This window comes from Myxocyprinus asiaticus, chromosome 39 (genome assembly GCF_019703515.2).
Source record: "Myxocyprinus asiaticus isolate MX2 ecotype Aquarium Trade chromosome 39, UBuf_Myxa_2, whole genome shotgun sequence".
Lineage (NCBI taxonomy): Eukaryota > Metazoa > Chordata > Actinopteri > Cypriniformes > Catostomidae > Myxocyprinus > Myxocyprinus asiaticus.
Window position 1 is genome coordinate 7,462,468 of NC_059382.1, and position 25,427 is coordinate 7,487,894.

At 41.1% G+C, this 25,427-nt stretch overlaps 1 protein-coding gene across 3 annotated transcripts in view; it reads right to left on the reverse strand.

Annotated features, from left to right (window-relative positions):
• Positions 1-5,494: 5,494 nt before the first annotated feature.
• Positions 5,495-25,427, reverse strand: part of LOC127429848 (amyloid beta precursor like protein 1-like) — an 88,084-nt gene continuing 68,151 nt past the window's right edge. For 2 of the 3 annotated variants that reach the window (XM_051679133.1, XM_051679130.1), the window contains exons 11-17: positions 25,301-25,400; positions 24,952-25,119; positions 24,728-24,751; positions 24,527-24,594; positions 18,184-18,249; positions 17,621-17,764; positions 11,053-14,240 (exon numbers count right to left, since the gene is read on the reverse strand). In XM_051679133.1, coding sequence (XP_051535093.1) covers positions 14,142-14,240; positions 17,621-17,764; positions 18,184-18,249; positions 24,527-24,594; positions 24,728-24,751; positions 24,952-25,119; positions 25,301-25,400 — 669 coding nt within the window. In that variant the 3' untranslated portion in view covers positions 11,053-14,141. Of the gene's footprint in view, positions 5,763-11,052; positions 14,241-17,620; positions 17,765-18,183; positions 18,250-24,526; positions 24,595-24,727; positions 24,752-24,951; positions 25,120-25,300; positions 25,401-25,427 lie in introns of those variants that run through there. The other variant, XM_051679131.1, reaches the window with a different exon arrangement.

Here is a 25,427-nt window from a genome sequence, read left to right on the forward strand (position 1 = left end):
CATTATGGATGAATGGGTGAAATTCCCCTTGCTAAATTTAACAATCTTGTGCCTTCAGTGCTTAAACACTAAATTAATGATTTTAGAAGATATGATGTTACACAATGGTAAACACTTGACTGTCCCAGCTTTTTTGGAGCATGTTGCTATCATCGTATTTGAAATTAGTGTACATAAAAATAAAAAATAAAACAAATAAATAAAATTAAATAATAATAATAATAAATAAATTAAATTCACAAGGTAAAACATCAAATAATGTGTTGTTTCAATGCTTTTAATATAGCACAGGGTGAATAGAGTTTTCAAATCACTCCTTTTTGTTTTTATTAGCATTTTCCATACTTTTCAGAATTGTGGATGTATTTCCTCTAAATAATGGACAGAGATCTGCTTGCAGGACAATGCTTTCTATTCATGTTCTGTTTACAATAACTTCCAAAACACACACACACACACACACACACACACACACACACACACACACACACACACACGTTGGTGCAGCTATCATTATGAGGACATAATGATTTTTATACTGTACAAACCCTACCCCTAAACTTAACCCTCACAAAAAACTTTCTGCATTTTTACATTTTCAATAAAACATCGTTTAGTATGTTTCTTAAGCATTTTGAATTATGGGGTCACTAGAAATGTCCTCATAAACCACATTTATAGCATAATACCCTTGTAATTACCAGTTTGTAACCTAAAAAAAAGTCCTCGTAATCTACTTAAACCTGCCCACACACACACACACACACACAAAAACATGCCATAAGGATTAGTCTCATAGATCAGAAAAAAAACCCCATCTATTTTACTGTCGTAACCTCCTTTTCCTGATGGAGGGAAGGAGACTTTGTGTCGATGTAGTGACACTAGGGGTCGCTCTTCAGAGCCCTGATCACTTCAGATCTTTGAGAAAAGGCCTATGAGAATTGGCGAGTGGAATTTGCATGCCAATCCCCCGGACATACGGGTATAAAAGGAAGCTGGAATGCAGGATTCATTCATGTTTTGTGCTGAGGAGCCGAGACATGTTCCCGGCCATTTCAGCGGCTAGTACAGCGTTGTGGCAAGAGGGACTCAACATCTCATTCCCTCCATCAGGGAACGGAGGTTACGACAGTAACCGAGACGTTCCTCTTCCGTCACTCACTCGACGTTGTGTCGATGTAGTGACACTAGGGGTCCCTATGGAAAAACACCACGACAGCTGAACCGTGTTACGTGAACTGCCGATGCAGGTGCAAGCAAGCTGCTGCGTGCGTAATAGCAGGTGCATCAGACTGCACGTAACCTCCCCCAATGCCCCAAAAGACGTCATGTAGGCCTTTTCTCTCTATGTTTTCTGCCCACAGAGTATTAGGTTCAGCTGGGGCCATCTAATGCTATCATACGCATTGAGGAAGGCTATGTATGTTGTTGGTGGTTCTTTTTAGTTGAAATACCTGTAAATGGTTCCATTAAATCTGATCTCTTGAGTAATTAACCCTAAAACAAAAATGTTGTACTGTGTTGTAACACATAAGCAGAATGTAAAGAGAGCAATTTCAAAACTATACTTGTCTTTACTTATTTATATTTGTGTGACAGAAATAGGTGAAGAGTTGATGCAAGTCAAAAGGAATGCCTTTGTTGTCTTTTAAGCTTCTTTTTTTTCTTTTTTCTTTTGAATGGTTTAAAAAACAATAACAAGAAGGACTGACAAATTAAACATTTCAATCAGCTTTGCGTAATTGTTATTGTCTTTGACCGAACTCCAGGCAAGTGTTGCTGGCAGAGAATGCTTGCAGGTCCCCCACCCTCTTGATGGGGGGCCGTCTTTAAGGAGAGGGCTTTCAGCTCGACTGACTCTAGCGGCTCAAATTGGGCTCTCCGAAGGTCCAGGAGGACCACTGTGAGATCCCATGAGGGGAAGAGGCATGGCCTCAGCCGCTGCTGACTCCAGAGGAGGAGATGGCGGGCGAGTTGCGACATGCGACGAGAGCGTACGCCGCCTTGGCGATTTATATATGCTACTGTCGCTGTGTTGTCGGACCGGACCAATACATGCTTGCCCTGGATCAACGGCAATAGCCTCCGCAGGGCGAATAGTACAGCCAGCAACTCTAGGCAGTTGATGTGCCAACCCAGTCGCGGTCCTGACCAGGAACCGCTGACTGTGTGCCCGTTGCACATGGCGCCCCAGCCCAGTTTGGAGGCGTCTGTGGTGACCACAACACATCTGGACACTTGCTGTAGGGGAACACCTGCCCATAGAAACGCAAGTTCTGTCCAAGGGCTGAATAAGTGGCGGCAGAGCGACGTGATAGCTACACGATGTGTGCCGCGGCTCCATGCCCATCTCGGGACTCGAGTCTGAAGCCAGTGCTGAAGCGGTCTCATATGCATCAACCCGAGCGGCGTAACTGCCTCTGAGGAAGCCATATGCCCCAGGAGCCTCTGAAAGTGTTTCAGTGGAACCGCTGTCCTCCGCCTGGATGACTTCAGGCAGTTCAGCACCGACTGCGTGTGCTCGCTTGTGAGGCGTGCTATCATTGAGACTGAGCCTAACTCCATATCGAGAAAAGTGATGCTCTGAACCGGGGAGAGAGCTTGCTCTTTTCCCAATTGACCTGAAGCCCTAGACAGCTGAGGTGCCTGAGCACCAAATCCCTATGCGCGCACAGCAACTCTCGAGAGTGTGCTAGAATCAGCCAGTCATTGAGGTAATTGAGTGAAGATGTGAGGGGACAGGGACAGGCCGAAGGGGAGGACCTTGTACTGATACACCTGGCAGTTGAAAGCAAACCGTAGGAAGGGTCTGTGTCGAGGTAGAACCAAGACGTGAAAGTATGCGTCTTTCAGGTCTACTGCCACGAACCAATCTTGATGCCGGATGCATGGTAGAATGTGTTTCTGCACTAGCATCTTGAATGGGAGTTTGTGAAAGGCCCGGTTCAGAACTCGCAGGTCCAAGATTGGCTGCAACCCACCGCCTTTCTTTGGTATGATGAAGTAAGGGCTGTAGAACCCTTTCCCCATCTCGGCTGGAGGGACAGACTCTATCACACCCTTGCGTAGAAGGGTCGCGATCGGTGCACGGAGGGTGGCGGCGTTCTCGCCCTGCACTGAAGCGAAGCGGACGCCGCTGAACCGGGGCGGGTGCCTGGCGAATTGAATTGCGTAGCCGAGTCGGATGGTCCTGGCTAGTCACCGCGATGGGTTGGAAAGCGTTAGCCACGCATCCAAGCTCCGGGCGAGGGGCACTAAGGGGACGATTGCGTCTGACGTACCTGGAGGTGGGGCCTCGCAATGGGGGGAGCAGGCAACGCCACGTTGAGGATCATTGCTTCGACCCGAGGCGGCTGCGCTGAGGGGGACCACAAAGTACTTACCTTTCTCTAAATACCCAGCATAGGGCAGGTTAGCGACTGAGGAGGGCCTCTTGGCAAAGGCAAAGTCCTCAACAGTGTTGCCGAAAAGTCCAATCTGGTAGATGGGCACGTTGAGAAAGCGTGCTTTGTCTGCATCCCTCATCTCGACCAGATTCAGCCACAGGTGGCACTCCTGAACCACCAAGGTGGACATCGCCTGCCCGAGTACTCGCGCCCTGACCTTCATCGGTCAGTTGCAGAACACAGCTCCTGCAGCACATTGGGATCAGGACTACCCACATGCAGTTCTTTTAGTGCCTTGGCCTGGTTTACCTGCAGGAGGGCCATGGCATGCAGGGCGGAGGTGGCCTGTCCAGCGGCACTGTAGGCTTTGGCCGCCAGAGACGATGTAGTCCTACAGGCTCTGGAGGGGAGCGCCGGACAATCCCGCCAGGTGGCGGCATTTTGTGGGCACAGGTGCATCGCAACCGCCTTATCCACCTGAGGGACCTCCGTGGGTAATGAGAGTGGAGGAACCCGGAAATCTGTTTCAGGCAGCGAAAGGTGCCCTCCACGACCTCGTGAGTTCGTCATGCACCTCCGGGAAGAAAGGAACCGGGGGGAGGGGGTGGTGGCCCAGGCAAGCATGGCGGTCAGCTCTGCGTTGGCCTCAGACTGGGCGGGCAGACACAAAGGTGGCAGCCCAGTCAAGTACTCGGCATCCGACATCACCAGTGCGCTCTCCGATGCAGCAATCGAAGACTCATCCTGCTCGCGGGCCCCGAAAGAGACATCAAGCTGGCCAAGAGGTGGGCTGGTCTCATTTCGGAACCAGACGGGAGCAAACGAGCATGCTGGGGAATGGGAGGTCCGCGGGGAATTACATGGCGAGACCTTGCCCATTGAACTCCCCAAATCGCCTCCAGCACCATCCGGGCCGGCCTCACACCCGTGGGTAGAAGGCACAGAGCCTAGCACTCTTCGGCTAGAGTGGCTTTCCCTCGGAAGAAGGAAAGCTGCGACCGCAACGTTGCCATGGTCATATCCTCGCAATGAGAACATGAACCATCCACAAACGCTGCCTCAGTGTGATCGCTGCACAGACACGTGAGGCAGCGCCTGTTGGAGGCAGAGAGATAACGACCGCATCCAGGAATCACACAAAGACGGAAAGACATTTTTAAAAAGACGTTCAACGTCAATGTGTGTGCTCTAATAGAGAAAATATACTCTTTAGCAGGAATATACACTCTTTTAGTGCTGTCGAAGTGCCCAGGGTCGAAATCTGCACTCGTCGTGCAGAAGGAGAGAAAGCCGCTGGAAATGTGTGGTATATCCAACAGTATACGGTGAATTAAGAGGTGAATGGAACAGCAGTAGTATTCAGCTCGCTGATAGTACAACCGCTCAGCTCTGAAGAAAAAATCTGAATGAATCCTGCATTCCAGCTCCCTTTTATACCCGTATGTCCGGGGGATTGGTATGCAAATTCCACTCGCCAATTTTCATTGGCCTTTTCTCAAAGAACTGAGGTGATTTTTCTTTATGCTTATGGACTTCAGACTACTTAGAATTAACTTTTAAAGAAGCAATACCAGAAAAATATTTCTAAGCTTTTTGGGTAGTATTGTTTGATGAATGTTTGTGGTACATTTAAAACACTGATTCAGATTCACCGTTCTTATTGTATGACTAATGATCTACCAGAATGTCAGACAGTTATCTATGAATACAAACTTTGTTCTTTTATAAGTCTAAAGTCTTAAAAATGAGATTAGTCTATACGTAGGTTGTCTAAGAGGGCCTACACTCATTTTCCCTCCCAGAATTTCATAGTGAACTCAAAAATATATCATTTAATTCATATCACACTTTCACCATGAGCTTAACTCTGCTTTGGACATAGAAACAATAAAACAAACCAGCTTTGAACAGGTTTAGCTTCTTTGAAACCCACAATTCATGGAAATCATGTGGGACACCATTCATTAAAAGATTTTAAATGGCATTTAAGGACATGCTCAGTGTGGCCACACCCTCACAAACAAAGCAAAAACTGGGGACGAGAGAGTTTTATATTTTCCGCAGATTATGTTATCAGTTTTCTCTCCCTGACGACAGAGTAGTATGCAAACATTTTACTACAAACTCCCTATTTATGTGCCGGTTATGTTACATTTTTAACATCGGTCATATAGACATGCATACAGTATGAGGGAGAGGGGGTTGCCATGGAAACCCCGATCAAAAAACAGGAGGCAAGGGGGAGGGCATGGCCTTGTGACTGTAGACCACTCCTCAGTTCATTTGCTCGAAGAATTTGTAAGTGGGGTTTTCGTAGCCGTGATTCTGCATCTTATTGAGCTGTCTTTCCTCTGGGGTCAGCATGGGGTCAACCTGCTTAGAGAGAGGGGGGAAAGAGAAAGAGAGAATTGTTTAAAATGGAGCATGACTGTAAAGAAGTTGGATTTAATGAATATTTGCCAATCAGAAACAGGTTAACCTTTAGCAAATCTGAAATAACTAAGCCAAGCACATCTGAACAGGCTTCCCACAGAAAATACATTAAAATGGATTATTGCACGTTTTTGCAACCAGTATAACAACATACATTTATGAACATGTAAAAGATATTTTCCCTTTACATACTAGTTTTTTTACATGTTTGTATAATGACTGCTAAACTGTAATTGACAGTTGACCCAGGCAGCTGATTTCCTACAAAGCTGTGCTTGTTGATAGGGCTGATGACTGATCTGGTTATCCTTGATTCGATTCTGACTCACACGCTCTTGATTCGATTTCGATTTGATTCTGAATCATTTGGGTATTTTTCAGTAATAATATCCTTTTGGTTAAATATAAAAGAAATTCTCTCTCAGCTAATGCTGTTAATTATACAGGAGGCCTTCTAACTTGGTACTGTCATGGATCCACCGAGCTGTCTCTCTCCCTCTCCCTCTCCCTCACTGCAGGCACTGCGTTCACTCTCCCCTGAGTTTTAATTACCCGCACCTGCACGTCATCAAAACGCCAATCATGGACTGCTTATATACCCCCACTCACACTCTGTGTCACTGTCTGTTTGTGTCAGTGTTCTTACAAAGACTACGGACTCACTAGCCCTTCTTTACATACCTGTTGAAATACTTACCTTGTAATTTGTTTCCTGTTCCAGAGACGTTTGATTCTCTGTGTATTCCTCCAGTGACATATTCTGTTCCTTTGTGTTGCAACATTTCCTACAAAGACCAAAAGACTTTTGTGAGTGTTCTGATCATCTGTTCATTGTCACAATACCCTGTTTGAAATGTACTCACCTGCTGTTCGTGCCATACCAGTGTTTGGATTACCTCACCTGTGTGTTTCATCTCTCACCCATTCCTTCATCAATAAAACCTGCGATTGAGTCCAACCCTCTGCCTCTGAGTTTTCTCACCGTGACCGGTACATTTATTCAAATGTTGATTTTTACCACTTTTTTTAAATTTTGGTCACATTTCAGCTTTTTAAGATGTTACAAAAGTGTGTGTGTGTATATAGATAGATGTATATTGTTTACATGCATAATTTGTGCTATTTGCAAGTATTTACATTTTGTGTAGAAAAAGTGCTAAAACAAGTCTCCTGCTTCACACATTTTTCTCCTGATAAAAAAACTAACGCTCTCACATTTTTCAAAAGTTTCAGAAGGGCTCTCAACTTCACAAACAGTGCACCAACTCTAAGGTCTCAGTATGAACTCAAACATTGTTAATCCTGTAATATTTATTAATAATCAAATTATTCAAGGATTGACTACAGCCATCACTGTGCCTTTTCAGGCAAAACAAAAAAAAAAAGCTCCAGGGTGATTGTTCCTGTAATAAGACTTCAAGTCCCTTTGGATAAAGGCATCTGGTACATGACTACCAACTTCCAAGAACAAATTATCTGCCCTGTGCACATAGATGGTATAGCTCTATTCTCTTATTGCATGCCAACAATTAAGTGTAACTGTAACCCTATTTCCTCATTTCACTGTTAATAGACTTAGGGCATTTTCACACTTTGTCTGTTTCAGGGATCTGTTAGCAGGATTTCTGGCCCAAATGCCATCACTCCAAACAACCCCTTTAAAACGAACTGAGAGACTATCTTGGGAGGTGGCCTGAGTATTGTTCACTTGTAGCCTATGGTTTGGTTCGCTAATAACGTGCATTGTCAACAAAAAGCGGCCTAGGCTCACATGATATTCCCATTTGTATAATGGCAGACATGTTTGGCCCTGACAGGTTCCCGTACTCAGGAAATGACAACCCGAGCACGGGAGACACATGGCATGTCGTTTTTGTTTCTATGGAGAAAGCATGTTAAAACTGTTGTTTTAATTACGACAGGAATATTTATTGTATTCTGTGATTGGAAGTGACCCGAGGCTGCTAGTAGATTAAACAAATAGTGATTAAACTTATTGATTGTCATTTATAAAATACATCTACCATGATTGAATGTTGAATTTTGCCTTTAAGCCCAGCATTTATTTATTTTTTTTACAATGCATTCAGCTCTGTTGCATTACTTTTCTCTTTTACTGTAATGTATAAAACAATACACAGGATTACATAATATTCATGCCAAAGATTGATAAAAGTTTTATTGAACATAGACACCTGTTCTTATGCTGCTTATTCGTTTTGAGAGCATTAAACGTGTTTATCTTATAAGTTAATATGTTGAGCTATTTGTACTCTTAACATTAAATATAGCCATAATAATTATAATAAATATTATTATTATTATTATTATTTTTTTAAGTGGGCTCGTTCCCATGAATGCAAAAAGGTCTAAGACCCTGTAACTGGTAAAGTGGACCAAAAAGAGATCTGAGCCTACTTACAAGGCCTGAGACAGTGTGAACGCAAAGAGAACTGGGTCCTTTTTCACTCTGAGGGGTCTGAGTTTGGTTCTCAAGTGTAAAAACATTAATGTTCCTGAGCTTAGAAAGAGCAACCTCTGAGCAATAAAATGTTCCTATAATGGAGTTTTATTTTAATGTTATTTATTTTTATTTTTTTCCTCCCAATTTGGAATGGCCAATTCCCAATGTTCTTTTAAGTCCTCGTGGTCGCGTAGTGATTGGCCTCAGTCCGGGTGGCGGAGGATGAATTCCAGTTGCCTCCGCGTCTGAGATCGTCAACACGCGCATCTTATCACGTGGCTTGTTGAGCGCGTTGCCACGGAGACATAGGGCGTGTGGAGGCTTCACGCCACCCACCGCGGCATCCACGCTCAACTCACCACGCGCCCCACCGAGAACGAACCACATTATAGCGATCAAGAGGAGGTTACCCCATGTGACTCTACCCTCCCTAGCAACCGGGCCAATTTGGTTGCTTTGGAGACCTGGCTGGAGTCACTCAGCACGCCCTGGTATTCCAACTAGCGAACTCCAGGGGTGGTAGCCAGCGTCTTTGTGTCTGCTTTTATTTATCCTAAGGAATATTAGGAGAAACATATGAGACACGATTGATACTAAAATGAGTGATATCTGAGAATCACCACCAAGTCTCCTGAGTTAAGTAAAAGCAACCCCTGAGCAATACATTTTTCCTCTGGGAAATAAAGTTGAGCCTCCCACTCAATTACTAAGGAAAGTAAAGGTAAAAACTGTGTCACACTACCAGTATTTAATGTACCAAGCTCATAACATGTTTCATGAATACTTTTCTGTCTCCCTTTGACACACATAGTCTCCATCATTGATTGAACTTGATGTATCATGACTCATTGCATTCATCTAACTTTGATTTCCTATTTGTTAGTTTTTAAATGCTTTACTTCAGTCACATTGCAAAGTCTCTTGATTTGTTCGTGTAGTTTTGATTTTGAAGTATATTCCCTGGCTTTAACTTTTGGATTATGATGTGAACTTATTGTTATACACTACATGGGCAAAAGTATATGGACACTCTCTTCTATTTGACATGTTTTGACTGTTTCAGCCACAGCCATTAACAGGTGCCAAAATCAACCCTACAACCCTATCTCCATAGATAAACATTTAGTAGAATGGGGCATACTGCACTTCTTCCATTGTGGCATGACAATGCCCCTGTTCACAAAGAAAGCTCCATAAAGAAATGATTCACTCTGGAGAAAATATTTACTATTTAGTCTAGTGTGGAAGAACTTGATTAGCCTGCACAAAGCCAGGACCTGAACCCCATTGAACATCTTGGGTATGGATGGCAATGGCGATTTCGAGCCTGACCACTTAAGACTTATGATCTTGTGTCTTAATAACAGCCAAGCACAAATGGTTGTGGTGTTTGGATGTCCACATATTTTTGGCCATGTAATGCATGTTCCCTGCCTACTTTATCTTTCTGACCCCCACCTTCTTAGTAGATTATTGAATTTGTTCAGATTGTTTAGGATTGCCCTGTTAATAAACCTTCTATTCTTCCACTCATATTTGGCCTTTTTATGTTAGATGTAAAAGTGAATATTGCACTTGGAGTAGTATAAAATGGATCACACTAGTCACAGGCAAAGTCATAAGTAACATTACAACTCCAATTCTGAAAAAGTTGGGACGGTATGGAAAATGCTAATAAAAACACTACAACAACACATTATTTGAGGTTTTACCTGAAAGTATATACTAATTTCAAATCATGCTCCAAAAAAGTTGGGACAGCCAAGGGTTTACCACTGAAACATCATCAATTCTTCTAGTAACACTTATGTAACGTTTGGGCACTGAAGACAAAAGTTTGTCAAATTTAGCAAGCAGAATTTTCCTGCATAATATATGACAATTATGCAGGTCTTCAGCTGCGCAATTGTACGGGACCTTTGTTGCCGTATTGCGCTTCATAATGCACCACACATTCTCAGTTAGAGACAGGTCAGGACCCGCACTTTCTGCTTACGCAGCCATTTACTTGAAATCTGGGCAGTACTGTATGTTGTTTGGTGTTGTGACATCCTTGGAAAAGACAAATTCTGGATGGCAGCACATGTTGCTTCAAAATTTGCACATATCTTTCTGCATTAATGGTGCCCTCACAGATGTGCAAGTTACCCATGCCATGGGCACTGACACACACCCATACCATGACAGACACTGGCTTTTGGACCTGATGCTGTTAACAGCTTTGATGGTCCTTTTCCTCTTTGGTTTGAAGAACGAGACGGATGTTTTTTTTTTCCCAAAAATTATTTGAAATATGGAAACATTGGACCAGAAAAACATGATTCCACTGTCCTACTTTCAATCTCAGATGAGACCCAGCCCAGAGAAGTCGGTGGCGGTTCTGAACAGTGTGATATGGCTTCTGCTTTGCAGACTCTATTGTAGTAAAGCCAAAAGATGCATCTCTGGATGCAGCAGAGAATGGTGTTGACTGACAAAGGTTTACCAAAGTATTCCCAAGCCCATGTCATTATATCCATTACAGTTGCACTCCTTTTTGTTTTTATTAGCATTTTCCACACTTTTTTCAGAATTGTGGATGTATTTCCTCTAAATAATGGACAGAGATGTGCTTGCAGGACAATGCTTTCTATTCATGTTCTGTTTACAATATCTTCCAAAACACACATACACACATACATATATATATATAGTGACAATTAGGCTTTTCCCACCCTGCCAAATATAGATTGTCACTGTAATTAGTTGAAAAAGTCCATAGTCTAATTATGTGGGTCATTTATAATTTTATTATAATTTTAATGCAAGAACAACAAGTAAGATCAGTTTACATACTGCTACTCTTACAATCCACGTCAGCTGATTTAATTAAAACATGACACATTATTATCCAATCATATCCAGAACATGTCTCTTGTGAAATTCTGAATTATTAGCAACCAGTTTATTTCTCTAAATTGGTTTCAGTAACTTAATGACATCTGAAACACTGACCAATTCTTTGAAGCACCAGTTTACCAAATTTCCAAACTAAAGTTTACATAATTAAGCTGAACCTTGGATATTTTAACATGCTCTTTATCATCTGAAAGATAAAATTGGGGCATATTGGATGTTCAACACATTCCTATAAACATGTTAGGCTAAATATGCTCCAATTTTACTGGCTTTCACTTCATTTATTTCTTGAGTAACACATTCTGCAAGTTATTTTGAAAAACTGATGACCTAAAAAATGGACAAGAAAGAATTAATTTGCATACAGTTGTGCTTGGTTTCACACCCCAGTTAAATAGTCAGTTTAGTTTTAGAGCAAGATGTTAGTCAGACCCGTTCATTGTTTACAATCCAGTACAGGATACTCCAAATCTATATAATGACCCAAATTCCAATTAATATTGACAAATAAAAAATACATATAATTTACATCCAAAACACAGCATTGAAAAAGGCAATAATGTTAAAACATCTGAAACTTTCTTTACATTTCTATTGGTTTAGGATAAGAGTGGGAGGGGTTGTCGTATAGAGGAGGGGGTCATCTCAGCCAAGAGAAGACATACATACAAGCATAAATTTTATCCCTACAGAATACACTGTCTAAAATCTTCCTGATGCTGGTAAGAAATCTTGATAACACCTTACATACGAAGTCATAAATTAGGGCATCAAAGCACATCAATGGAAGCTTGAAACTCATTCAAATTCATAAATACTTGTCGCAGACTGATCAAGAAAACAGCAGGTCATCCAAAATGGTGCCAACAAACCATCCCATGAGCCATGAGCCATGAGCATGTAGTGCCATATCTCTCATTCTAACCTGGAGATTACTAAATAAGAATTTATGAACTGGTTTCAAATGACGTTATAAGATATGCCTCATATGTAGAATGTATCTGGAAGCTTACATTTATTAACATGTTAAAGAAATGTGAGGGCATTAGAGGATAAATGAACAAGCTCTATCCTTTGGGTTATTCTCTGAAAATATTTTGAGTAGGCTACCTCAGGCACTTTCATGTGTGCCAAAAGAAAAGGAAGACCCAAATGCAATGAAACCAAAAAAAAAAAAAAAAAACATGCCATAAGGATTAGTCTCATAGATCAGAAAAAAATAAAATAAAAACAGTATATTTATTAACTGCAATAAATGTGCTAAAATTTCACAGGACAGAGTGGTTAGAGTTTGGTTTGGTTCATATAAAAATTGTTGCTTTGAAATGAAGTAATGAAAAAAAAAAAAAAAAAAACATTTAAAAACATACTGGGCCCACATTTTGGTTTCACTTTTACTGATATGTCATGTAATATAACAGAGAATGATAATGTATTCTACTCAAAATCATATTCTTCATTTAAACAAAAAGATTCAGAGCAACATATATTCTCTCTACATCAGGCTAACAGTAAAATTGTTGTGTTTATTTTATTGTCACTGTGACAGACGCCCAACATTTTTATCATACTAGAATTGAAATACATTGGACAGACAACTTAATATCCCTCTAATATTAAAAAACAAACTTGACATGATTTTCAGGAGTGAGTGACCTTTGAGTGCAGCAACTAAAACCAGTCTTTGAACCAGAACTTGTCATTCAAGTTGTACCAAGCCTACCAACTTTTAGACATGACAATAAACTAGTTTCACACAAACCCTCTCTACATGTAAATGAACTATGATGAACTACTATATGAAAACTGAGCGCTTAGCAAAGCTAACTAACTGCATTCTAAAAAACGCTGTGGTGTGTTAGGAGGAATGTGAATGGAGTCTATGTCTACCTAAGATACATTCAGTCAGAAGTTACTGTCATTTTCTTGTGCTGGTTTATACAACAGTCCGTTTTCATTCAGCCATGTTAGGAAATGTTTCTCTCTCAGTGTGAGCAGCACAAGCTCATCTTTTCGTCCACACATTGCATCGATACAAATTAATGATAGAAACGTCTATTTTAGTTACACCTTCAGTTATGTACATGTCACTGTTGCACTGTGATATTTTCATTTTTATCAAAAAGCAAGAAACAGGACCAACACAAGTACGTTATAGCATTATACACCAAATTTTGCATGCTTGTTCTTTATGCTTATGGACCTCAGATTACTTAGAATTTACTTTTAAAGAAGCAATACCAGAAAAATATTTCTAAGCTTTTTGGGTAGTATTGTTTGATGAACGTTTGTGGTACATTTAAAACACTGATTCAGATTGACAGTTCTTATTGTGTGACTGAGACTAATGATCTACCAGAATGTCAGATGGTTATCTATGAATACAAACTTTGTTCTTTTATAAGTCTAAAGTCTTGAAAATGAGATTAGTCTATAAGTAGGTTGTCTAAGAGGGCCTACACTCATTTTCCCTCCCAGAATTTTGTAGTGAACTCAAAAATATATAATTTCATTCATATCACACTTTCACCATGAGCTTAACTCTGCTTTGGACATAGAAACAATAAAACAAACCAGCTTTGAACAGGTTTAGCTTCTTTGAAACCCACAATTCACAGAAATCATGTGGGACACCATTCATTAAAAGATTTTAAATGGCATTTAAGGACACTGAACATGCTCGGTGTGGCCACACCCTCACAAACAAAAGCAAAAACAGGGGGTGAGAGAGTTTTATATGTTCCGCAGATTATGTTATCAGTTTTCTCTCCCTGACGACAGAGTAGTATGCAAAGTTTTACTACAAACTCCCTATTTACGTGCCGGGTCTGATACATTTTTAACATCGGTCATATAGACATACATACAGTACAAGAGAGAGGGGGTTGCCATGGAAACCCCGATCAAAAAACAGGAGGCAAGGGGGAGGGCATGGCCTTGTGACTGTAGACCACTCCTCAGTTCATTTGCTCGAAGAATTTGTAAGTGGGGTTTTCGTAGCCGTGATTCTGCATCTTATTGAGCTGTCTTTCCTCTGGGGTCAGCATGGGGTCAACCTGCTTAGAGAGAGAGGGGAAAGAGAAAGAGAGAATTGTTTAAAATGGAGCGTGACTGTAAAGAAGTTGGGTTGATTAATGAACAGACACATATTTGCCAATCAGAAATAGGTTAACCTTTAGCAAATCTGAAATAACTAAGCCAAGCACATCTGAACAGGCTTCCCATAGAAAATACATTAAAATGAATTATTGCACGTTTTTGCGACCAGTATAACAACATAAATTTATGAACGTATAAAATATATTTTCCCTTTACATACTATTTTTTTTACATGGCTCTCTGGGACACTTGATTCTGATTGGTCAATCATGGCATTCTGCGGTCAAATATCTTTCTATAATGATTGCTAAACTGTAATTGAGAGTTGACCCAGGCACCTGATTTCCTACATAGCTGTGCTTGTTGGTAGGGCTAGTGATTGATATGGTTTTCCTTGATTCGATTCCGACTCACAAGCTCTTGATTCGATTTCGATTCAATTCTGATTAATTTGGTTATGTTTCAGTAATAATATCCTTTTGATTATAAGTAAAATAAATTCTCTCTCAGCTAATGCTGTTAATTAAACAGGAACCTTCTTGGTACATTATACAAATGTTGATTTGACCATTTTACCAGAGACAGAGATGGAGCGTGTGCCATCACCTGTTGCCACTCCCAAGCAGATATGCTGTAGTGTGTTAGTCAGATTTCTGAAGATCCTATCCTATTTTCTCAGTGGAAAAATAGCCGTCCAAGCGAGGATATTCCTCCCTATTTTGTGGTAGCTGGTGTGCAAATGTCATTCACTATAGGAACCGCAATCTCCTCTGCCATTTTGAACAGTATATCCTCTCCAGTGTAGGAACTCCAGTAAAAGGTTGTTGTAGCTGGGTTTCCATCAAAATGTTTAGCATTTTTTATGTGCATTTCTGTAAATTTGACTAAAGAAAATGTGATACATTTTGTGTTTCCATATAACTGTAAATGCGCATTGTCCTGAGGGAGCCCCCCTTTTTGTCATGGAGCAGCTGAACGACCTCTTTGCTTTGGGGAGAGTTGTATTTGCTGTAATAAAGCAATTGTACATTATGTTATTTAATGCTGCCAGGAGACGTCAAAGAATATGTGCAATAGCTCACATAATGAGGGCTCAAATGGCTATTCCCATTCCCATATACCTGGGAGCGCCCGCACTCAAAACAGTTCTGGTGGAATGTGAGGACCCGCTTTAATGACGATCTGTGGGTGAAGCACTTTCGACTAACCAGGGCTAAGTTTGAAGAATTGTGTGACTTGGTCTGGACTTTCGTTGAACCAGTTATGTCAAGCTCTCGCACACCTATATCATCTGACGAGCGCATTGCCATCGTGCTTCACAAGCTCGCAACTTGTGCCGAGTACCGAGTTGCTGTTGAGACCTTTGGTGTAAGCAAGACCACCATGCAAATGGTCATGACACATCATTGTTCATGCAAATAAGCCATTTCCATCACTTTAATGTGCATTTTAACTAATGCGAAACTGTAGAAAATCCACCTCCTCCTTGTGCATTAAATTTTATGCGAAGTTTTAGAGTTAATTACATATCAAGCGTTTCCATTCAGGATTTCTTATGCACATTTTCAAAATGCACATAAAAGTAGTTGGATGGAAACGCAGCTTGTGATGAGTCTTAGTGCTGAAGTTGTTAGTTTAAAGCCATTTAAAGCTGTTTCCTAGCTTTAGTAGTGTAGTAGTAATCCGAGCGATCATGGAGTGCTGATGAATGAAAACACTGACTGACGCTGACTCACTTCATGTCACCTAACTGGCTGGCTAAAGTCAGTAATGTCACAAAAATAAATGTAAAGAGACACATATACAGTAGCTCTTAACACATATGTACTGCTCTTACACTTTAGTTTAGAACGGCACGAACACAAGCGGCATGATACACACAGTGAAGCATCAGAGTGCTGATGTACTGAGACATCAGTACTCATTGAACATCTCTCGTCCAATCAGATTCGAGGACTGGAACTAACTGTTGTATATATATATATATATATATATATATATATATATATATATATATATATATATATATATATATGCATATATGTCTGTGTGTGTGTGTGTGTGTTTATTGTTTACAACATAATTTGTACTATTTGTCAGTATTTACATTTATGTGTAGAAAAAGTGCTAAAACAGTACTTTCTCTTTAAGAATACCAGCAGTCCAGTGTTTCAGTGTTTTTTGGTTCAGCACACATTAACCAGCATGGTTTCTTTACCGCATCCGTGCTATTTGTGGTTACACTGAAATGTTTCTATTTTGTTTTTAATCAACAACTGACCGTTACCCAGCAAAAAGGGTATTAAAAGAGACATTGATCAATGACAAATGGAGTATGTGGATCTCGTCTTTGGACACAAATTAAATGCAACAAGTTAAAACAAACTTTTACTCTCAACACCTTTCACTGTATATTGAGAGTAAAAGTTTGTTTTGACTTGTTGCATTTAATTATGATATCTGAAAATCTGAAAATTTACCAGCCAGTGGCAAATCACAGACTTTTTTTGTAAAGATGTACATTACAATTGACATTTTCGGTAAATTTTCAGAATGATTTACTCGCATCAAACCTGGAATTTTATAATCAATATCGGGATCATGCAAAAGATCATAATGCATCAGAAAATCTATATATTTACCAACCCCAACTAGTTTAATGTCTTCACATTATTTAGATGGTCTCTTAAATAATAAAAAGTTTCACCTTAAATAAATCTTTCATGTCTATTTATTTAATTGATAAGTATAGTGGAGTAAATGGAATAATATACTATACAGTCAGCCCATCCTTAAATAAAAACAAATGCTGATATGATTAGATATGATTCATACAGTCCTGTATTTCTCTTTCATATTCAGAGAAACTTAAGTATTTGGCATCTGGCTGAGCATATACAAATATACTATTGGCAATGATATCCATTTTATATGATTTTTAAATAATTGTTTAATATGTGTTAAATCACTAACGAGTCATTCTTCAGGCCAAAACGTTCCCTGTTAATCAATTTTCATGCTCTTTTTCCTATAAAAATATCAGAATGCAAAATCAGGCAGATATAAAACAAGAGATAGTGAGCAGGAAGTTGCTTCAGGGCAGTTGGCTGTTACAGTATGTCCTGTTGTGTTCTTTGAAGAAGCAACAGCCAAGTCTAAGGCAATCACATGGTGTAAAATGTGAAAAAGCCTGTATTTAAACAATGCCTTCACATTAAGAACCACAAAAAATGCATTGCAGCTAGAAGAGCCCTCATCGGGACTATACTCTAAGTAAGTGCCTTGGACTTTCTGCTTCCCAAAACAAGCCATTTTAGCATTTCAGCTGAACTCTCACCTCTACTATGCCATGGCTGATGGTTCCATATGGCTTACGGCGGACTAGCAACAAGCTGATAACCATCACCATGGCAATGGCCACAGAAACAACCAGCAGCCCCACCATAGCACCATGGTTAAACGTCTCTAAAACATCTGGCTGCTGTGGTAAAAGAGAAGCATAAAAACACATTCATCTTCAGGACTCTTTATTTGTATATTGTTATTTTCATATCTTTACATATCTTTATTTTTGTATGTAAAATTGCATCCCTCTTAGTTATCTACCAAGTACTGTTGCTCTTGTCTAATTTTAGAAGAATCTTTTATACCTGTTAAGAGTTATTGCAATTCAGCCGTCCTACAATAGGGCTCTAAGCATATCTATTAAAACTTAGTTATGTGTCTAAGTTAATTAACTCATACAGTATATCTGAGCAGAAACTATTTTTAATGAACATAAATGAGAAAATTAGGCTGATGCAGACATTTTCCAAGAGCAAAAGTAAGTAAAACAACAACTATGCTTCACATACCAACAATAAGGACATCATTTTAAAATGAAAGCATTTAGACACACACCAGCTCATCTCTCTGAATTCCTGGAGACTTGTAGACCACCTGCTTCAGTTCTACAGAGGTGTTGATCTAAGAAACACAGTAACACGTAGAGCTGATTATGTAAAGGGATAATTCCAATGTAAAGTTTTAGCTCAGCTTGGCATTACAAAGTATAACAGTTTTTCTCAATCGCTTCGGCTCATTTTTTTAAAACAGTCTTAACATTCTCTAAACTGTAATTGCAGTTGTCACAACTGTTTTATGGGACATCACAACTCTATTGCATGTCTGCAAAATGTAGTAACTCACCCAAAACATTTAATTCATGCTTAAAAACCTAGTTATTGTGTCAGTAATTTGGCCAATGCCACCAAAATGAAAAGTTTTTGCAAAATATTGCGCATTTCCATTTACTGTAAATGCGAATTATCTTGAGGGAGCCCTCCTTTTTGTCATGGAGCAGCTGAACGACCTCTTTGCTTCGGGAAGAGTTATATTTGCTGTAATAAAGCAATTGTACATTATGTTATTTAATGCTGCCAGGAGACATTGCAGAATAAGTGCAATAGCTCACATAATAAGGGCTCAAATGGCTATTCCCATTCACCGACAGCCTCCATATACCTGGGAGCACCCGCACTCAAAACAGTTCTGATGGAATGTGAGGACCCACTTTAATGATGATCTGTGGGTGAAGCACTTTTGACTAACCAGGGCTAAATTTGAAGAACTGTGTGACTTGGTCTGGCCTTTTGTTGAACCAGCCACGTCAAGCTCTCGCACATCGTGTGAGCCGTACTGGTCAAAGTGTTTAGATGTTTTTTCACCATGGCAGTCAACCCTGGAAATGTTTGTTATATACAAATTTCATTTTTGTTCAACTTTTTTGTTGACACTGACTGCTTACTGTACTATACAAGAATGTCAGTTTTGTCTAGCTGAATGCTAGACACTGAGCTTTTTAGATACTGATTTCAACAGTAGGTAAAAGTATACTGGGAAAAGTCAATACTGAACAATACTGTAGTACACAGAAAAAGAATATGCACATTTGTATGTATACAGTAAATTTATTTTTGTAGCAATGTGTTACATGTAAACAGAAAATTCGACTCAAGATGGCGCCGGGTATGGCTGCTGCGTTGCGAGCTCCGACACAACACTGCAGTTTTTTGTAATCGACCCCCGCTACCCAGTATTCTACTGGCAAATGTTCAGTCTCTGGACAACAAGCTCTGCGAGCTGAGAGCGCGGATCTTTTTCCAACGAGAGACTGCATTATCTGCCTTACGGAAACTTGGATATCTGCTGAGATTCCAGATTCAGCCAACGAACCCACGGGGTTCTCCGTGCACCAAGCGGACAGAGCGAAAGACCTCTCAGGTAAAAGCAGAGGTGGTGGTGTATGTTTTATGGTCAACAAATCCTGGTGTGATCAGAGGAACGTACATTCTATCAAGTCTTTCTGCTCTCCTGATCTGGAATTTCTCATGCTTCTGTGTCGACCATTCTGGCTACCGAGGGAATTCACAGCGGTCATTATCACAGCTGTGTACATCCCCCCACAAGCCGACACAGACCGGGCACTCAAGAAACTGTTCGGGATTATAAGCAAGCAGGAAACCACACACCCTGAGGCCGCGTTCATTGTGACCGGGGACTTTAACAAAGCCAATTTTAAATCAATCGCACCAAAATACCACCAACACATCAGTTTCAACACACGAGGGGACCGGGTTTTGGACCATTGCTACTCTCCCTTCCAGGATGGCTACAAATCCCTCCCCCACCCACCATTTGGCAAATCAGACCACTCTTCCATTCTGCTTCTGCTCGCTTTCAGGCAGAAACTGAAACAGGAAGCACCCACCCTCAGAACGATCCAGTGCTGGTCGGACCAATCAGACTCTACTCTACAAGACTGTTTTGATCACGTGGACTGGGAGATGTTCTGGTCCACCTCTGATGATGACATCGAGGTGTACGCTGATAGCGTAACATGTTTCATCAGAAAGTGCGTAGAGGATGTTGTTCCGACCAAAACAATACGGATCTACCCCAACCAGAAGCCATGGATAAATAGTGATGTTTGCGCTGGACCTCCGCTTTTAATTCCGGGAATGCAGAGGAGCATAAACAAGCCAGTTATGCACGCCGCAATACTATCAGAGCAGCCAAATGCCAGTACAGGGACAAGACTGAAGGACAGTTTAACACCACCAACTCTAGAAGCATGTGGCAGGGAATTAATATCATCACAGACTTTAAAGGGAATAAAAACTCCGCCATGAACACCGCTGCCTCTCTACCGGATGAGCTAAATACTTTTTATGCTCGTTTTGAGGGAAATAACACCGCCCTTGCGGAGAGAGCTCTCATGGCCGAAGCTACAGAGGTTAATTCACTCTCCGTCTCTGTAGCGGATGTAACCTGATCCTTCCGACGGGTGAATATCCGTAAAGCCAGACGGCATTCCGTGCCGCATCATTAGAGCGTGCGCAAAGCAACTGGCTGGTGTTTTTACGGCCATTTTCAACCTTTCCCTCTCCTTGTCTGTGGTCCCCACATGCTTTAAAATGTCCACCATTGTGCCTGTACCAAAGCAATCCAAAATCACTTGCTTAGATGACTGGCATCCTGTTGCTCTGAACCCCATCATCAGCAAATGCTTTGAGAGACTAATCAGAGATTACATCTGCTCTGTGCTACCTCTATCAATGGACCCAATGCAGTTTGCTTACCGCAACAACCGCTCCACTGATGATGCCATTGTATCTACACTACACACTGCTCTCTCCCACCTGGAAAAAAGGAACACTTATGTGAGAATGCTGTTTGTAGACTACAGCTCAGCATTCAACACCATAGTGCCCTCCAAGCTTGATGAGAAACTCCGGGCTCTGGGCTTAAACAGCTCGCTGTGCAGCTGGATCCTGGACTTCCTGTCAAGCAGATGCCAGGTGATTAGAATGGGCAGCAACATCTCCTCATCACTGACCCACAACACTGGAGCACCGCAGCGCTGTGTTCTCAGCCCACTCCTGTATTCCCTGTAAACACATGACTGTGTGGCAACATATAGCTCCAATGCCATCATTAAGTTTGTTGATGATACGACGGTAGTAGGTCTGATCACTGACAATGATGAAACGTCCTACAGAGAGGTGATGCTCACTCTGACACGCTGGTGACAGGAGCACAACCTCTCCCTCAACGTCAGCAAGACAAAGGAGCTTGTGGTGGACTTCAGGAGAAAAGACAGTCCCATCACCATCAGTGGAGCACCGGTGGAGAGAGTCAGCATTTTCAAGTTCCTCGGTGTCAACATCACTGAGAAACTCACATGGTCCATCCACACTGAAGCCGTTGTGAAGAAGGCTCATCAGCGCCTCTTCTTCCTGAGACGGCTGAGGAATTTTGGAAAATGAACCACCACATCCTCACACGGTTCTACACAAGCACTGTAGAGAGCATCCTGACTGGCTGCATCACTGCCTGGTACAGCAATAGCACCGCCCACAACCGCAAAGCCCTGAAAAGGGTGGTGCGAACTGCCAGACACATCATCAGAGGTGAGCTTCCCTCCCGCCAGGACATATATACCAGGCAGGTGTGTGAAAAAAGCTCGGAGGATCATCAGAGACTCCAGCCACCCAAGCAATGGGCTGCTCTCACTGCTACCACCAGGCAGGCAGTATCGCAGCATCAGGACCTGCACCAGCCAACTTCATGACAGCTTCTTCCCCCAAGCAATTAGACTTCAGAACTCTTGATCTCTCACAATCAATATACATCAGCACTGCACTTTATTAATCTTATTATCTCACACTGGACTGCCTTAAATTATATTCTCTCTTAACAACACACTGGCAATTGACTATCAACCGACAGCCTGAATGTCAATACAGTACAATACAACCTACTGTATATTTTATATATATACTATATATACTATTTTTATTGTATAATGTGTATTCTATATTGTGTGTACGTGTATTCTATATTGTGTGTATTGTATACTGTATATTGTATATTATTATATGTATATTGTGTTGTGTGTAATTATGTGTATATGAGATATGTAAATTGTGATGTGTAAATCTGTTTATTGTAAATTGGTATATGTCTCAACACTGTCATGACTGCTATGTTGCTAGGAACTGCACCCAAGACTTTCACCCACTATTGCACTTGTGTATATGGTTGTGTGACAATAAAAGTAAAGTGAAAGTGAAGCGACAATTCACATTTGCATGTCCATTTTTACACATTTCTTACATGTAAAGTAATAAACTCTTTTTCAGGACACTGTATTTTAAAAATAATTTTGTAAAAATCCAAATAACTACAGATCTTTATTGTAAAGGGTTTAAACAATGTTTTCAATTAATGAACATGCACCTGTGGAATGGTCGTTAAGGTCACAGTTATAAAAACTTAGGACACTAAAGAGACCTTTCTACTGACTCTGAAAAACACTAAAAAAAATATGCCCAGGGTCCCTGCTCATCTGCGTGAACGTGCTTTAGGCATGCTGCATGGAGGCATGAGGACTGCAGATGTGGCCAGGGCAATAAATTGCAATGTCCGTACTGTGAGACGCCTAAGACAGCACTACAGGGAGACAGGAAGGACAGCTGATCATCCTCGCAGTGGCAGACCATGTGTAACAACACCTGCACAGGATCAGTACATCCGAATATCACACCTGCACGACAGGTACAGGATGGCAACAACAACTGCCCGAGTTACACCAGGAACACACAATCCCTCCATCAGTGCTCAGACTGTCCGCAATAGGCTGAGAGAGGCTGGACTGAGGGCTTGTAGGCCTGTTGTAAGGCAGGTCCTTACCAGACATCACCAGCAACAATGTTGCCTATGGGCACAAACCCACCTTTGCTGGACCAGACAGGACTGGCAAAAAGTGCTCTTCACTGACGAGTCACGGTTTTGTCTCACCAGGGGTGATTGTCAGACTCGTGTTTATCGTCGAAGGAATGAGCGTTACACTGAGGCCTGTACTCTGGAGCGAGATCGATTTGGAGGTGGAGGGTCCTTCATGGTCTGGGGCGGTGTGTCACAGCATCATCGGACTGAGCTTATTATCACTGCAGGCAATCACAATGCTGTGCGTTACAGGGAAGACATCCTCCTCCCTCATGTGGTACCCTTCCTGCAGGCTCATCCTGACATGACCCTCCAGCATGACAATGCCACCAGCCATACTGCTGGTTCTGTGCATGATTTCCTGCAAGACAGGAATGTCAGTGTTCTGCCATGGCCAGCGAAGAGCCCGGACCTCAGTCCCATTGAGCACGTCTGGGACCTGTTGGATTGGAGGGTGAGGGCTTGGGCCATTCCCCCCAGAAATGTCCAGGAACTTGCAAGTGCCCTGGTGGAAGAGTGGGGTAACATCTCACAGCAAGAACTGGCAAATCTGGTGCAGTCCATGAGGAGGAGATGCACTGCAGTAATTAATGCAGCTGGTGGCCACACCAGATACTGACTGTAACTTTAACTTTTGACCCCCCCTTTGTTCAGGGACACATTATCCCATTTCTGTTAGTCACATGTCTGTGAAACTTGTTCAGTTTATGTCTTAGTCGTTGAATCTTTTTATGTTCATACAAATATTTACACATGTTAAGTTTGCAGAAAATAAAAGCAGTTGAAAGTGAGAGGACGTTTCTTTTTTTGCTGAGTTTATATAGTGAACAGAAAATTGCCACAAAATGACATCCATGCAAAAAAAAAGAAAAAATGCAACAATGAAAACATTCCATGCCATAGATGTTTATGGAATATACATGTACAGTATGTCTGACAGATTTTGATAACTGAATGGATCATTTGGCATTTGATGGCTCACATGATAAAATAATGTTTAGAAGCTGTGAAGAGTATGACAATTTCACTGAGAATCAGCTCATCAGTTTTGATCAGTAAGCCTTGTGCATTTAGTTATTGTACAAATTGTAGACAATTGTACTTTTTTGCACACGTGTGCCAAAACACGTGCAATTTGCTTAAATGAATAAAAAATTCAAATCTGGTGTGAACAAGAAATTAATTGTTCAGAGATTTGAACTTTATGCTATGAAAAAAAAATAATTCTCATTGGAGAAATGAGCCAAAGCGATTGAGAAAAACTGTAATTCTGCACTAATTTTTTATTAAGGAAGAGGTCTAATCATCTGTAATAGCAGATAACTCCCTCTAGTGGTAAAACTGCCAAAGCATTTCTGAAAGCCTACATGCTATGAATATTATTTGCGCCTTCTTTGCACTCCTTTTACTGAGTTACTCTTGTGAAAAATACTCCCTGAGTAATGCACATTCATTAAATGTGTTCTCCCCTTACCTTCTCTTCATACTCATAAGTTGGTCCTCTCTCTGATGTAGTGTAGTCATACTCATCTACTGAAGACACTGTGGAAGGATAGAAGAGTGACCCTATAGTTATTCAAGTGAACAATGACTAGGAACTTTTAAAAAACATCAGAACAATCCATGAAATAAAAATTAAATAACCGGAAGTGTGAACAAGAGTTATATGATTCACCTTTCTTTTCACTGGGCTGGGGGTCTTTATTTCAGAAGAGAGGGAAAAAGAGAAGGAAATTAAAGCATATTTAGCATAAGAAGACTTCTTTAAAGGTTTTTAAGGTTCTATAAATCTCAACTCAGTTAAAGAACTTAACCTGCTGATACTGTGATACGTGTTTAAACATTACAAGCCTGTTTCCCTACTTTTAATGTATGTGTCCTGTATGTGATGTGTTGTACCAATACGTGGAGGGTATGGGCGGTTCTGGAAGGCTCTGTCCTCTTCCTCTTCATCATCCCTCTCTTCCTCACTCTCAGCAGGAAGAAGCTCTTCAGTGGTGCGTGTCTCAGAGAAGGAAGTGGTCATGAGTTCACTGATGTCCCCCCTTTCTGTTCTCACTAACTCCTCTACAGAGATAGATAGACAGAAAGACAGACAGACAAACAGACAGATAGATAGATAGACAGACAGACAGACAGACACACAGACAGATAGATAAATAGACAGATAGATAGATCATTAAGCACAAAATGACTGACAAAACAAAACAAATGATTGATGAAACATAACAAAACAAATAAGTCTTACGGATTTCATCGTGAAGTTTCTCAGCCAGGCCGGGGACTTTATAGAGCAGAGCCAGGCTTTGGTTCATCCTCTCCTCGATCACATGCAGGTGAGTGTACACCTTCAAAAACAGAAATTTATTCACTTT